Here is a 16,208-nt window from a genome sequence, read left to right on the forward strand (position 1 = left end):
CCAGTTTGTCTAGATCTCCCTGGGCCCTACAGCATATTAACCTCTGCCCCTAATTTAGTGTCATCCTCAAATATGCTGAGGGTGAAATCCATCCTCTCATCCAGGTCATTAATAAAGACATTGAACAAAACCAGCCACAGAACTGACCCTTGGCGTGCTCCACTTTATACGAGCCACCAGCTAGGCATAGTGCTATTGATCACTACCCATTGTGCCTGAAGATCTAGCCAGCTTTCTATCCACCGCACAGTTCATTCATTGCAGCCATACTTCTTTTAACTTGCTGGCAAGTGGGAGACTGTATCAAAAACTTTACTGATGTCAAGGTATATTTTGTCCACCACCTTCCCTACATCCACCGATTACCTCATCATAGAAGGCAATCAGGTTCGTCAGGCATGACTGCCCTTGGTGAATTCATGTAGGCTACTGATGATCATTTTATTCTCCTCCAAGTGGTTCATAATGGATTCCTTGAGGATCCCCTCCATGATTTTTCTAGGGACTGAGGTGAGGCTGACTGGTCTGTAGTTCTCCAGGGATTCTCCATATTCCTTTTTTTTTTTTTAAAGAAGGTCGGTAAAATTGCCTTTTTCCAATCATCCAGGACCTCCCGTAGTCACCACAAGTTATCAAAGATAATGGCCAATGGTTCTGCAGTCACATCACCAAGTCCCTCAGCACTCTCAGATGTATGGATTTGTGCATGTCCAGCTTTTCTAAATATCTGTTCTTTCCCAGCTGAGGGCTGCACACCTCCTTCCGTTCTCTGCTGCCCAGCACAGTAGTTGGGGAGTTGACTTTGTGTGTGAAGACAGAGGGAAAAAAGCACTAAGTACTTCAGCTTTTTCTACATCATCTCTCACTAGGTTACCTCCCTCATTCAGTAAAGGTTCCACACCTTGCCTGACCAGCTTTTTATTGCTAATATGCCTATTGAAACGTATCTTGTTTCCTTTGACATCCCTTGCTAGCTGCAATTCCAGTTGTGCTTTGGCCTTCCTGATTACACCCCTGCATGCTTGAACAGTATATTTATACTCTTCCCTAGTCATGTGTCTATGTTTCCACTTGTTGTTCCACTGTGTTGTTCCACTTCCTTTTTGCATGTAAGTTCACCAAAAATTTCTCTGTTAAGCCAGGCTGGTTGTCTGCCATATTTGCTTTTTTTTTTCTTTAAACTGCACACCAGGATATTGCATTCCTGTGCCTTTAGTAAGGTTTCTTTAAAATACAGTCAACTCTCCTGGACTCCTTTCTCCATCATGTTAGTGTCCCCTGGTGCCCTGGTCATCAGTTCCCTGAAGGAGTCAGTGTGCTTTTTTGGAGTCCAGGGTCTGCATTTTGCTGCTCTTCTTTCTTTCTTTGGTCAGGATCCTGAACTCAACCATCTCATGATCACTGCTGCCCAGGTTGCTACCCACAACTACTTCTCCTACCTATTCCTCCCTTTTTGTGAGAAGCAGGACAAGGAGAGCATGGCCCCTGCTTGGTTTCTTGAGCACTTGCTCCAACATTCTCCACAAACTTCCTGGATTGTCTTTGTGCTGTTCTATTGGTCTCCCAGCAGATGTCAGGGTGATTGAAGTCCCTTATGAGAACCGGGGCCTGTGATCTGGAACCTTCTATTAGTTGTTTGAAGAAAGCCTCTCCTACCTCATTCACCTGGTCTGATGGTCCATAGCAGACTCCCACCACCCTTTTTGCTCTTGACTCTAAATTTAACCCAGAGACTCTCAGCATGCTTTTCTACCATTTCATACTGGAGATCTGAGCAATCATACTGCTTTCTTACAAACAGGGCAACTCCATCACCTTCTCTCCCACGTCTGTCCTTCCTGAACATTTTATACCCTTCTATGGCAGTGCTCCAATCATGTAAGACATCCCACCAAGTCTCTGTTATTCTAATCCCATCAAACACGATGATACACTGAGCCTTTGATTCACAAAAAGCACTAATGTACATGCTTGAATCCATCTACAAGATTAAGTACATGGCAGCATGGATCAATGTTTGCATTGTACTCATTATGCAACCTGGCCAGGGAAACTCATGTTACATCTGAGGAACCAAATTCAGTGATGAATCCTGATCACATGCCACCTGAGGCATGTTGCACATATGCAATGAAGATTAAGTACATGGTTAAGTGTTTTACTGAAACAGAGTCTCTTCCTACTCTCTCGCAGCCCCACCTCCCCCCAGAATTCAACAATATGGGGTATTCAGCAGTATTGTGAACGCTTAACTCTATTTTCACATTTATTTTGCTTTAAAATTAATAGAGAAAAGCAACTTTTTAAAGCTTTTTAGTGGTTTTAGGATTGATGTTGGGGAGTCTAACATGCTTACAGCATACTATATTAAATACCAAGTTAGAACAATGGCTCTTTTAGAAAGCGCATATTTAGTTAGCATATCTGTACCATATGTGTCTTCAAGCTGATTTTTCTTAGTTTACTGGTCAAACTGAGTTTTTATTCATTAGCAGTTTAGACCTTGCACATCTGGAGTCTATACAGAGCCATACATTCTCAGTAAAATGACAACTTCTTCATCACTGGTGATAATGCACAGCCAAAAAGAAGCTAGCTTCACTCTCAGATCCTACAGCGAGTTGTGGGGCTGAATATTAGAGAAAAATGTTCTTTTGTCTTGTAAATAGACTGCATGATACAGATTCCTTGGTTCAGAGTGGATCCATGTGCTATAGCACAGCGGTGGGCAATATTTTTTGGCAGGAGGGCCACACCAAGATTTTAGTAAGTAATCAAGGACCGCACTTTTCTGTGGCGGGGGTGTAGGGTCTGGAATGGAGATTAGGTGCAGAAGAGACCACAGGCTAGGGGACTGAGGTGCAGGAGAGGGTGTGAGGTCAGAGAGGGAGTTTGGGTGAAGAAGGGGATTGTGACCTGGGGAAGGGTATGTGTGTGCAGGTCTGGGAGTGGGGGTAGGGTGCAGGAGAGGATCCTGGCCTGGCAGAGGGATATAGGAGCAGGTGCAGGATCTGAGAGGGAGTTGGGTGGGGAGGAGGAGGGTGCAGAGGTGGTGATCTGGGCCAGGGTATTGGGTGCAGTGTTTAGAACGGGGTATAGCTACAGGAGAGGATTCTGGCCTGGGGGAAAGTAGTAGAAGGGGGTGAAGGGCCTGGGAGGAACTTGGGGTACAGGATGGTGTGGGGTGCCAGAGCCAGGTGCTAGCTGGGGGGTCCTTACCTAAACAGCTCCCATCCAGCAGCACCCTTAGTCAGGCTTCCCTGTCTGCCAGTAGCCCCAGACCACTCAAAGCAGCTGGCTGTTCTATGTGGCTCTCTTTTCTGGCAGAGAGGGCTTCACACTGTCCCTGCCCCTATCAAAATCTCTCAGCTCCTATTGGCCAGAAACTGGCCAATGAGAAGTGAGAAATTTTGCTGCACTGCCCCTACCCCTAGCAAAATCTCTCACCTCTCGTTGGCTGGTTTCTGGCCAATAGGAGCTGAGAGATTTTGCTTGGGCCAAACAGTAGAGCCACAAGGAGCATCCTGCTGCTTTGAGCAGTGCTGTTTTCCGCCATAGGAACAGACCGAAGGCTGGATTAAAAGGCTTGGTGGGCTGCATCTGGCTCACCCCTGCTGCAGTAATTCAGAGTAAAAGCCCTGGCTGGAGAGAGAGCATACACTAAGAAGCTGTCTATGTGGGGTCAACTAGGATGAATGTGCTGCTTATGTAGAAAAGACCAGGGAGTCAGTCAGAAGATTGGGAAGAAGATGAGTCTCAGGACCAGGAGATGATAGAAATTTTGGAGAATATGAACCTTCTTTAATCTTCATTTACTTGGTCATTTTTGTATAGTCGTTCCTCTGACTATAAATGGTTCAAAACTTGGGTTGCTAGCACTCCAGGATTATCGTGCAGTTTTCAGGAATTAAAGATTAATGATGAAACATCCAGGAGCATGTCCAACAAGTATTGACAACTGCAGCCCAAGCAATAAGTCTGGTTCCCAAGCCCAGCTATGCCACCTAGTACCCCACAAATTCGGGAGAGTATTTGGATCTGGGGATTTGGTGTGTGACCTGTTGAAAAAAGGAAGCTACAAAGTTTGTGTCCAGATCCAGACTCTGTTAGTGGGAGTACATTCAGACTCAGTTGCCTAGTGCAGGGGTTCTCAGGATAATATTTTGGTGGCCCCAGAGTACAGCCAAACAATTCTTGCTGGTGTCTGCTCCCACACTTTTTTCTAAAATACTTAATTATCTTTAGGAAAATCAAATAAATATGCACATATACACTTTCAAATCATTGTCATTTATTTATTGCGAGTTAGTAAGTCTGTTGTGAAAAGTGGTATTAACAAACATACAAGTATAATTTTTCACAGCAGACTTAATCAGTCTTGGCAAGCCTGGAGACAAATTGAGGGCTGGGGGCAATAGCAGGTGTTCTAGAGCCTGACACCCTGGAGGAAGCTGTGACTGCAAGAAAAGCTCCTGGTGGCCACATTGGAGAAATTCTGTCCTACTTTATGTTTCTGAGCCCAGTGTACCTTTCTTGGTTAGCAGTTATATTAAATCATTTGACCACAATCTGAAAAAATGTGTAGTTTCATCAATGAACATTACCAATAAGGTTTTTAGCACTGACCAGTGTAAAAATCACCCTATTAGTAATCTTGTTAGACCAATGAAATATTTTCTAAATCAGACCAAAAACTGCAGATAACTGCTGTGGACTTTGAACCAAAAACCTGATGAGTGCATGTTACAGGCTAGTAAGTAAAACTCAAACTGCTGAGACATATCTGTTTTTGGGGCAGAAGGAGCACTAAATAATGTTCAGTCAGCCTTTATGTCTCTTTATGTATTTTATTGTATTATGTTTTCAGAATGTACATGTAAACTCTAAATGACCTTGACAAATGATGGTTGTTATAAACGCATAAGAAGTGACTTCATTTTGAATGCTACTATAAAACATAAGTGAGGAATAACACAAAAATATAATTAATTTTAAGGGTATTCAATCCTGAAGGAGGCTTTCAAATATGTAAAACCTATTTTTGTCTAAGAAAAAGTGAAGTATAACTTTAAACAAATGCAATCAGGTAATTTAGACCCAAAATTTAGAGTTCTTTTAAAAAAGTTCCATGTATTTCAGAACATTTTAATTAACTTTTATTTCAATAATTGAAAACAGTCTATTTGGATTTAAACATTTTCCTGAAGTGTTTCCAGATGAAATGAAGTAGCCTTGTGCTAAGGAGCAAGAACAAAAATTAACCAATAACAAACACAAATTGAAATGGTCTAGGTTTGCGTGGCTTAGACAATGCAAGCAAAGGCAAGTGTGTAGCAATGAGTACTTCTTGTGGAAAGTGAAGTAGACTTTTGAAATACATTCAGTTTCAATATCCTGAAATGATGTTGGTACCATAGATAAAGAAACAGATCTTAAAATTATGATGGTTATGAGACTGATGGCCCTTTAATAGCTCTTCCATAGCACTGTACTCTGTGCTTAGAGGGAGTGGATTCAGTGCGTTCTGTTCTCCGGTAACACTGGCAGTTACACTCTCCTGCCGCTCACATAAGCTTAACGGATAGAATACTATCAAAACAAAAAGCAGTCAAGTAGCACTTTAAAGACTAGCAAAATAATTTATTAGGTGAGCTTTCATGGGACAGACCCACTTCTTCAGACCATAGACAGACCAGAACAGACTATGGCTATGGTCTGAAGAAGTGGGTCTGTCCCACGAAAGCTCACCTAATAAATTATTCTGCTAGTCTTTAAAGTGCTACTTGACTGCTTTTTGTTTTGATAGTATATTGACTAGCACGGCTCCCTCTCTGTTACTAGATAGAATCCTGTTTCACTCCTTACTCATTTGGTCTTTTCTCGCCTTAACAGTTTTCATCTATTCATCCTTGGTCTCCCATTATCTCCTTTCCACTGAGGTCTAGGAACATGCTGTTGTTAGGATTGGTCTACCTCTCCTGCTGCTTAATCTACCTCCTTTTCAGAGCTATATGCTAGCTTCTCACTTGCCATGTCTGTGTTGTCCCTGCCCATAGCTCTGCTTCTCATTTCTGTCTACTGTCCTTTAACTATGCTCATGGTTCTCAGTCTTCAAGGATCTCAACCTCCTCCAGATCCTTGGAGTCCTTGCAGGAGTCTGATTTTCCATACTAGCTACCCCAATTTTCACGTCACTCAAAAACTCTGACTTCAGCTCTAATCCTGTGCAGTAAGTCTTGGGTTTTGACCTCCTGCCACGAGCCCTTGTAAGTCTAATCCTGGCTGTGGTGACCCCATAAAAATGAAATCATATTTTGAGAACTGCTGAGATGGTGCATAGAACAGTATAAACCAGTAATGGTGTATATGAAATTTAAGGCCATGTCTGCTCAACCTTTTATGTCAACAAAAATTTTGTCATTCAGGATGGCTGAAAAACCAATCCCCTGAGCAGCATAAGCACTGGTGTGCACAGCACTGTGTCAGCAGGAGATGCTCACCAGCTGACATAGTTGTGCCCCTCCTTGAGCTGGTTGTATTGTGTCAGTGGAAGAGTTTTCTCATGGGTCATAATGCAGCATCACAACTTCAACTGGTACAGCTGTGCCACGGTAAGCTTGTAGGCGTAGGCATGGCCTTAGTTTGTACTGACATTCACAACTGTTTTGGGTGTCTTTTATGTAGCCTGTTTTAAATTTAGGCACATATCTGAATGAGCTGATGTGCCCCCAGAAGACCGCTCCATATTCCCAAGAGTATGCCTGCCCCTGGTTGAGATGTGTGCTCTTCCCAAGGCTCCCAAGTAAAGATTCCATTGGTATTTCCCACTCTTGTGCCTTCTCCCATAGTTCTATCTCTGCTTGGATCTCTCACGTTGTGCCCTTCCCCTACTAACCCCTTTACAAAAACCTTACCTTCCACACCAGTGATTGTTAACTTTAAGCTGCACAGATAAAATATGTGGCTGCAGCTCAAGTTTCTCATGGGTTTGAACAATATTGTCTTATGTCTGATCTTAATAAGCTTCTTGAGACAAAGATGGTGTCATCCTCTAGTTGGAAAAGAGTACAGCACACAAAATAATGGCTCATATCCTGAAGTTCTTCCTCAGGCAACATCTGTGTTGCCTTCAATAGGACTTCTCCTTCGTTAGGATCTAGCTTATTGAAAAATAAGCAGGAGACCTTTGTCATATCCAGCTTCACTGATCATAGTTCCAGCACTTCATTTTATAAACATTATGATGGGTTTTATAAAGGACTCCAAGGAAGTCAGGCTCATAACTCCCACTGAACATCAATGGAATTTGGATCCTTGGTAAATCTCAACCTAACTGATGACATTCTGGGTTTCTGTCAGAGGCCCTGAAATCAGATTGGGGGATCATGACATTTGCCTTGGGTTGAATTTTGCTTCTGAAAAACACAAACCTTGACAATTCCTAGTAGTAACAGAGGCAAAGCAGAAAAGGAGGGTTCTACCAAGTGATACGAAAGCTATGGTTTTCATGCTTGTTTGACCTGCATTTCAATGCGCACTGAGTCCTATCTGGCTGGTTCAGTGTTCTTCAGCTAGGCAGCAACATTTAAATCTGTAGCATACCCAAAGACAAAATTATTAACAGCTTAGAAATATGCATTTGAGAGCTTTCTGAACAATCAATATGAGCAAATGTATATTGTACCAACTTCAATGTATCCGGGTAATCTGAAAGTAAGTGTTGATAATTTATATAAAGTCCAGTAGGTAGTTTTAAAAATAAGTCTTGATGATATTTTCAAATCCCCTAGGAAATCAATTTGAAGATATTATTCATTTTCAGGTGACTTTTCTATTTGCAGATATTCATTCTACAAGGTGTTTTTGCTTATGAAAGTGTAATATTGCCAGTAATATGGCGCACATTTTCATAAGTTACTTCTGCCAGCCAAGCAATGGTTAATAATTAAATCAGGATTTATTGCTTTGCAATGAAAAAAGGCATTTTTAAATGTAGTAAAACATTTCAGATGATAATTTTTGGAAAAAGATTACTGTTATGTGTAGAGAAATAAACAGCTTCCAGAACATCCATGCTGATAAATTCTGATTGTCCTTAACATAAATCACAGAATCATAGAATCATAGACCACTAGTACTGGAAGGGACCTCGAGAGACCATCGAGTCCAGCCCCCTGCCCCAATGGCAGCAGGACCAAGTACTATCTAAACCATCCCTGATAGACATCTATCTAACCTATTCTTAAATATCTCCAGCGATGGAGATTCCACAACCTCCCTTGGCAATTTATTCTGCTGTTTGACCACCCTGACAGTTAGGAACTTTTTCCTAATGTCCAACCTAAACCTCCCTTGCTGCAGTTTAAGCCCGTTGCCTCTTGTTCTATCCTCAGAGGCCAAGAAGAACAAGTTTTCTCCCTCATCTTTATGACAGCCTTCTAGACACCTGAAAACCACTATCCTGTCTCCCCTCAATCTTCTCTTTTCCAAACTAAACAAGCCCAATTATTTCAGCCTTTCTTCACATGTCACAGTCTCTAGACCTTTAATCATTGTTGTCGCTCTTTTCTGGACCCTCTCTAATTTCTCCACATCTTTCCTGAACTGTGGTGCCTAGAACTGGACACAATACTCCAGCTGAGGCCTAACCAGCGCAGAGTAGTGCAGAAGAATGACTTGTTGTGTCTTGTTCACAACACACCTGTTAATGCATCCCAGAATCATGTTTGCTTTTTTTGCAACAGCATCACACTGTTGACTCATATTTAGCTTGTGGTTCACTATAACCCCTAGATCCCTTTCTGCTGTAGTCATTCCTAGACAGTCTCTCCCCATTCTGTATGTGTGAAACTGATTGTTCCTTCCCAAGTGGGACACTTTGCATTTGTCCTTATTAAACTTCATCCTGTTTACCTCAGACCATTTCTCCAATTTATCCAGATCATTTTGAATTATGACCCTATCCTCCAAAGCAGTTGCAACCCCTCCCAGCTTGGTATCATCTGCAAACTTAATAAGCGTACTTTCTATGCCAATATCTAAATCATTGATGAAGATATTGAACAGAACCAGTCCTAACACAGACCCCTGTGGAACCCCACTTGTTATACTTTTCCAGCAGGATTGAGAACCATTAAGAACTACTCTCTGGGTACGGTTATCCAACCAGTTATGCACCCACCTTATAGTAGCCCCATCTAAATTGTATTTGTCTAGTTTTTTTTTTATAAGAATATCATGCAAGACCATATCAAATGCTTTACTAAAGTCTAGGTATACCACATCTACCGCTTCTCCCCTATCCACAAGGCTCGTTATCCTATCAAAGAAAACTATCAGATTAGTTTGACATGATTTGTTCTTTACAAATCCATGCTGACTGTTCCCTATCACCTTACCACCTTCCAAGTGCTTGCAGATGATTTCTTTAATGACCTGCTTCATCATCTTTCCTGGCACTGAAGTTAAGCTGACTGGCCTGTAGTTTCCTGGGTTATTATTGTTCTCCTATTTATAGATGGACACTATATTTGCCCTTTTCCAGTCTTCTGGAATCTCTCCTGTCTCCCATGATTTTCCAGAGATGATAGATAAAGGCTCAGATACCTCCTCTATCAGCTCCTTGAGTATTCTAGGGTGCATTTCATCAGGCCCTGGTGACTTGCAAGCATCTAATTTTCCTAAGTGATTTTTAACTTGTTCTTTTTTTACTTCAATTTCTAACTCTACCCCTTTCCCACTAGCATTCACTATGTTGGGCATACCTTCATCAGACTTCTCAGTGAAGACCGAAACAAAGAAGTCATTCAGCATCTCTGCCATTTCCAAGTTCCCTATTACTGTTTCTCCCTCCTCACTGAGCAATGGCCCTACCCTGTCCCTGGTCTTCCTCTTGTTTCTAATGTATTTATAAAAAGCCTTCTTGTTTCCCTTTATGTCTGTAGCTAGTTTGAGCTCATTTTGTGCCTTAGCCCTTCCAATCTTGCTCCTGCATTCTTGTGTTGTGTTATTTTGGATTCAGGTTAAGTAATGATTTTTTCTCCTTTATGATTTTGCAATTGCTCTGTTCAATATATATTTGTAAATGCTAGAAATGAGCTTGAGACAAAACAACTTCAAAGCACAGGTTTTGATCTACAGGTGCATTCTACTAACTTTCGGTTGGAAAAGAAGTGGGACGACGCCTCAAACACTGCTCTTTAGTAGGAGAGAGCAATTTTCATCATAGTACAAGGATTTCTCCTCTCTATCTCCATCTTCACCAAAATGACAAACTATTTTTGGTAACTGACTCCCAGGTATCTCATGTTTTTCTGCAGAGCATCAACCATAGGACTACTAACCTAGCCCTCCAGGCTTGATTTTCTAGTGGTCTTAGTTCCTTTTAGGTCACCCTGGCAGAATAAAAGGGGCAAGTTGACCTCTTGACTATACATACTGTCTTTGAAGAGAATGTCCCCATTTGGCATAGCCAGAGCTGGTTTAAGGCACATACACTGACCTGAGCAGCTGGAGTGTAGTGCTCTACATTTATTTTCTGCTTTCCAGAGCCTATAGGGGACCAAGGTCAGCCCTAATATAAATTAGCTTAACTCTGTGCTTACTCTAGTTTACACTAGGGTAGGGATCAGCAACAAAGAGCGTCATGCAAGCTGGTTTTCATTGGCATGCAAAGCAGGAGCTCTGCCTCACCCTTACTCCCCATGCAGCCAAGAGTTTGCTCAAAGCCACGCTACCTGTGAATTAACAAAAGACCAGCTAATGCTACCAACCACCAGTAGCATTAAACAGTAAATATCTGCATCTTAATTTATTAATGAAGCTGTTGTAAGAACTAATAGTGACTTTAAAAAGTATCATCAGCACTAGGACCGTACATAAAGGTCAAAAGGTCATACTTCAGCACTCTGCCTCAGAAAAGTTGCTGACCCTTGCACTAGGGTCAGGACATGTCCCAGATTTGCTTAGCATGTGGGGATTATAAAGGTGGCATCAAGCCACTTTTATTGAACCATCCCACATACCCATTCATTCCTGTTCCAAGTACAAGGATCAAATGATTGAGAATCGTGTCCTCTTTCTTCATAAAAGTGCTTAGCTGTGGATCTTTTAGCCCTGATGGTGGTGTTAAAGTTGTGTTAGTTTCTTATCTTATATATACTTGGCTTTTCTAACCACTGGTGTAGCTATAGCTGCCCTTGTACAAATCTCTAATGCAGCCATATCACATCTGTGTAAACCACAGTTTATCATGTACTGCTTACCCTGGGTTGAAACTGCCCCAATTCATGTGGAGTTTCACAACAGTGTGATGCATCTACTGTAATGGTTTGCATTGGGGGAAGCTACATCAATTATAGTTTCACTGGTGGTTAAAAATCTCCATCTAGACAAGGTCTAAGACATGACAACATTTGTAAAAAAAAAATGCAGTGGGATTTCTTTAAAGATAGTGCTGAGTTAATCTGGTAAAGGTTGAACCTATCTAATATAGGACCTTCAGGACCTGGCTGGTGCAGTATGAGAGAATTTGCTAGACTCTGGGAGGTCAATATTTTCTAGCAGCATTACCAACACTTTCCACTGCTGACTGAGCTCTTAGATGACATTTGGGGTAAATAACAGCACAGAACACAGAGCTAGGTCTGGTGGCTGGAAACAAACTTTATGAGACCCCTGGAAACTTGGCTACATCCATAAGTGGTTATCCAGCTAACTAAAATCATGATGGATTATGGATCAGAGAGGTTCAACCTGTAGCTGGAGAATGGGTATTTTGTCTGTTAACCCCAACTTCAACCAAGCAATAATACAACCACCTCATGCTTTTCACCAGTAGTACTTTATAAAGGAGGTAAGCAGCCTTATTCCCCATTTTACAGAGTGGGAAATTAGTGCAGAACGGTGAAATGACTTGCCCAAGATTATCCTGCACTCCAGTGGCCATCATGGGAGTAGATGAATCAGCAATGAATTAAGAACACCTCCTCACTTTTCCACACTGGACAGGTGTCCATATAAAAGAAAACAGCTCCCTTTTGCCCAGCTGTATGCACTGCTGCTTATTGACCAACTTGTGAGGCTAATCTGGTGGCTAAGCAGCAAAATTCTTAATTTCTGCTTTGTTGTGAGCACATGTAGGCTATGACCCATGTAAAGTAGGTTTACCTGGCCACATATTGCCAACCAAAGCAGTCACTAGTCTTTGGCAATCGTTATTAAAATGACTATTTAGTACAATTACAATGGTGTTTGGCCACGTCCTTAACTTCTATGGACACAGAATCGATTTTTTCATTACATGCAGTTATATCATTTCCATGAGTCATGTTAAACAATAATGGCCACCACTTAATAACTCTTCCTTCCTTTGACTCCTTTTAACAAAACAAATGATGCTGTTAAAGGTTTAATCTTTCCATCAAATGGTTTTACATGAAATAAGGAAACTAAGCAAAGCTATTTTTTTAAAAAAGACATATCAAGATAAGGATGAATATGAGCCACCATTGCCCTGCAATGGAATTATGTTACTAAATAAAAAATACATATAAAAAGTTAGTGTTATAAAGACACTGTGACCCAAATTCTGTGGACCTCAGTCATGTCTCCTATTGCAGTCACATTTGTGTCTTGACTTGTTTGCTTTTTCAGCACACATGCAAACTTTATATTACCTTCCACATTACAGAAAGAATCACTTGCAGATTTTACAGTAGTATCAAACACTAGTAGAACCAATTAGATATCTGTTAATATCTATGAATTATCCATTGAAAACTTTTACGTCCTTCAAGTGTATCTTCTTTACTTATTCTTCCCTCAGTGAGATATGCCAAATCTGATGTAGAATATGAATTGCAATACACTATATACATAGCACTATTTCTGTAACTAACCAATGCTTCTATCCATTTTAAGACTATTTTAATTGTGTATGTCCCAATAAAAGGCTGAGTCTATTAAAAAAAAACAAATCATCAAAGAGTATTCAGAATGTGCCACTTTAGATAGTATATTGGAGAAATTTTTGAGGCTGAGGTGTTCTTGTCCAAACCAAAGTTACTGTTTTATTCACAAGTTCCTCCTGTACAATTATTTTTCATAGATCGCCCTGGTCTGTTGAACGTGAAGCCCATTGAAGATATACAAGACAATTTGCTACAAGCTTTGGAACTCCAGCTAAAGCTGAATCACCCAGAATCATCACAGCTATTTGCAAAGTTGCTTCAGAAAATGACGGACCTCAGACAAATTGTAACAGAACATGTGCAGCTGTTGCAAATAATAAAGAAAACTGAGACAGATATGAGTCTTCATCCACTCCTACAAGAAATCTACAAAGACTTGTATTAATGACCACAAAAATTCTAATGCGCTGACCTAATGTATGTTCTTCAAATTGCACTATGTCTTTGAGGGAATACATAACAAACCTAAGAAATTACTGTGAAATACCATTTAAAAAAGAGAGAAAGCTTTAGTATAGTAGATGTATTTTATGCCTATTGTTTATAAAGACACATTTTCACATTTACTTTTAATATTAAAAATGTCTATATCATGAAATTGCGGTATTTTCAGAATTAATTTTAACTGTCTTAAGTTTTAAACAAACTTGCTTATCCAACATGATTAAAACTTCCTTGAAGTTAGTTAACCATGCAGTTAAATTTTCAGCTTAAAAATAAAAGTCTTCTTCCTCAAACATGTTTAGGGAAAATCCACGATACTTTCTCTAATGCTATAAGTGAAACTCACAAGTTAGCAGCAAAAACAATGATTGAATCTCAGGTTATTGCAGTTCTTTATGAGAACTCAAAAGACTACAGGTATGAATATTGGGCCTGATAACATCTGGACCCACTTTAAGACTCTTACATTGCCGTCTTCAAATGTGATATCAGGAAATCACTAGCTGTTTACAACATTTTTAGGACCAAGAAGCCTTTTTAGTTAACTGAATCCCAGAGCAGTCTTTTCTGTGCAACTGGGGCTGAGACCTGTTTCACATGATGCACCATCATCAGACAGTATATTCAGCTCAAAGTGCTATGTAAAAGAGAAATAAAGTGACTTTTATGAATATCAAGAAAGGTTTGGATTTGTTCTTCAAGTCGTAAACCCATAATATAATCTCCTGCTGTGTTAGTTTGTATTTCATGTCATGTTTCTTGGGAACATGGAGGTTTTCAGCTGTTCATTACTCATTCATTTTCTTGTGTGTTCTCCCCAACATATTAGGTAAGAATACACTGAGGACCAAATTCAGAGGCTAGTCTGATTGAATTGAAGGGAAGCTGAAGTGACTTACATCTTCTTGCAGTATTTTCAGCATTGAGGATGCACTCCGTTAGACTCCAGCTCAGGAACCAATATACACCCCAAATTACATACATCCCCTTAAATGCCATCTCTGACATTGGTAAACTGAGTCTAATTGATGTAAGTCACACTGAGGGACGTTACAAAAAAGATGAATTAATAGGAAGTCATATGGTAAAATAAGTCAGCACCAAGTCAGAATTCCTTGTTGGCTTTATGTATATAACACAAGTGTGCCTTAAATTTAGTGAACGAAGTTCATAGATGCTGTGTAAATGGACCAGGAGAGAGTACAAGTTTATGTGTGAGTCTTCAGAACCTAGGCCAGATCTTTGCTCATGGGTCAGTTTGTTAATGTCATGACTGCTCATGTTTCGGGAATGAATGATCCAACAAAAAGGAAAAAGAGTATTCTATTTGTTGACAAAAGGATTTTTTGAATATAATCTATTTGTAGGAAATACATGAAGAAAAATTATGATAAACACTTGAATACCTGTCTCTCTTTGCAGGCCAATCTTATAAAAGAACAGGGGACAATACTTTTTGCTAAACACTTCTATAGGTTCAACACAATTTATAAATACAGAGGACAGACAGATTTCAGTTCAGGGATTCTTGAAAAGTAAACAGCTCATGTTGGCCAGTGCATATGCTCCAATCAGAGGCAAGCTTGTCAGAGTGATTTTGGAAGTTTTGCAAAAGGAGATATAATTCTAGGTGGATTTTAACAAAATGCTTAACCCATTTTAGATCAATTGTATGTGCACAGAGGGTGCTTGGGAGGAGGAAGTGCACACTTGTTGCTTCACTTTGAAAATGAGGATTTGGAGCATGTCTGATGGGAAATGGGACAATACATATTGATGGGATATTAGGGACAATACATATTATTCTGCTATTCATGGATCTTATTCCAGAGTTGATTTGATTATCATTTTTAGCACTTTGGCTAATTTGGTCTAAAAGTCTAATCTGAGCATTATAACTTGGTCTGATCATTCTGGTGCAAGATTGGGATTCAGTAGGGAAAAAAAAAAGGCCTAGTGGTTGAATAAAGCTTTTCTGTATCACCCCCTTATAATCTGTAAACTGGAAAAAATCCCAGTACTATATAGGAGAAAATATGAAGGTTTCCTGAGATGCTACAAAGGCAGTAATTAGTGGAATCCCTATAAATAAAACACAAAAAGATGAGGCCCCTTGAAGAAGATAGTATAGTTAAATATCTTTCTTTTCTGGAAAGACATGAATCTATAGGCTCTAAAAGAACATATAAGAAAATAAATTAAATTAGAGGGAAGATTACCTTGTTATAAACAGTAAGGCTGAGCAAACATATAGCTATATTAAATGAATATAATATAAAAAGGGTAATAAAGCTGATAGGCTTTTAGCCAGAAAATTAAAACAGAAACAGTACATATTAGCCATGCATCAGATTAGAAATAAAAAAAAGGATATTTAGACACCAGCATATGTGAAATGATTGCTAACTTTAACCATACGTTGTATATTTCAGAACACCTAAATCCTGATATATAAATAGATACTTGAGAAGTATAAAAATCCTCAGGTATCATAGGGGGATGTGGCAAATTTTAATGGGCAAGGTTCTGCAGAGGAAGCTGAAGATGTAGTTAAGAATTTTCAATATCCAAGAAACTTCCGGGTCCCAGCAGATTTTCTGGAGGAGTGTTACAGAGCTCTGAACAGGCATTGGTTGCTATTTTAACTGGCTCATTTAATGACATATTAGGGAAGGGAATGAAAATCCAGATTCATGAAAAGAAACAAAAATTGTACATTCCAAAAGAAAGAAATTACCAATAGTGCATCATACACACCTATTTGTTAATTAATGTGACTTTTAAAATTTAAAT

The 16,208-nt window shown here is 39.9% G+C and overlaps 1 protein-coding gene across 4 annotated transcripts in view; it reads left to right on the forward strand.

Moving 5' to 3' along the window:
- PPARG (peroxisome proliferator activated receptor gamma) overlaps positions 1 to 14,086 on the forward strand; it is a 145,813-nt gene extending 131,727 nt beyond the window's left edge. For all 4 annotated transcript variants that reach the window (XM_075005553.1, XM_075005551.1, XM_075005555.1 and 1 more), the window contains exon 7: positions 13,109 to 14,086. In XM_075005553.1, the coding sequence (XP_074861654.1) occupies positions 13,109 to 13,356 (248 nt within the window). In that variant the 3' untranslated portion in view covers positions 13,357 to 14,086. The remainder of the gene's footprint in view (positions 1 to 13,108) is intronic.
- The last annotated feature ends 2,122 nt before the right edge of the window (positions 14,087 to 16,208 follow it).

This window comes from Carettochelys insculpta, chromosome 11 (assembly GCF_033958435.1).
Source record: "Carettochelys insculpta isolate YL-2023 chromosome 11, ASM3395843v1, whole genome shotgun sequence".
In the NCBI taxonomy this organism is placed as follows: domain Eukaryota; kingdom Metazoa; phylum Chordata; order Testudines; family Carettochelyidae; genus Carettochelys; species Carettochelys insculpta.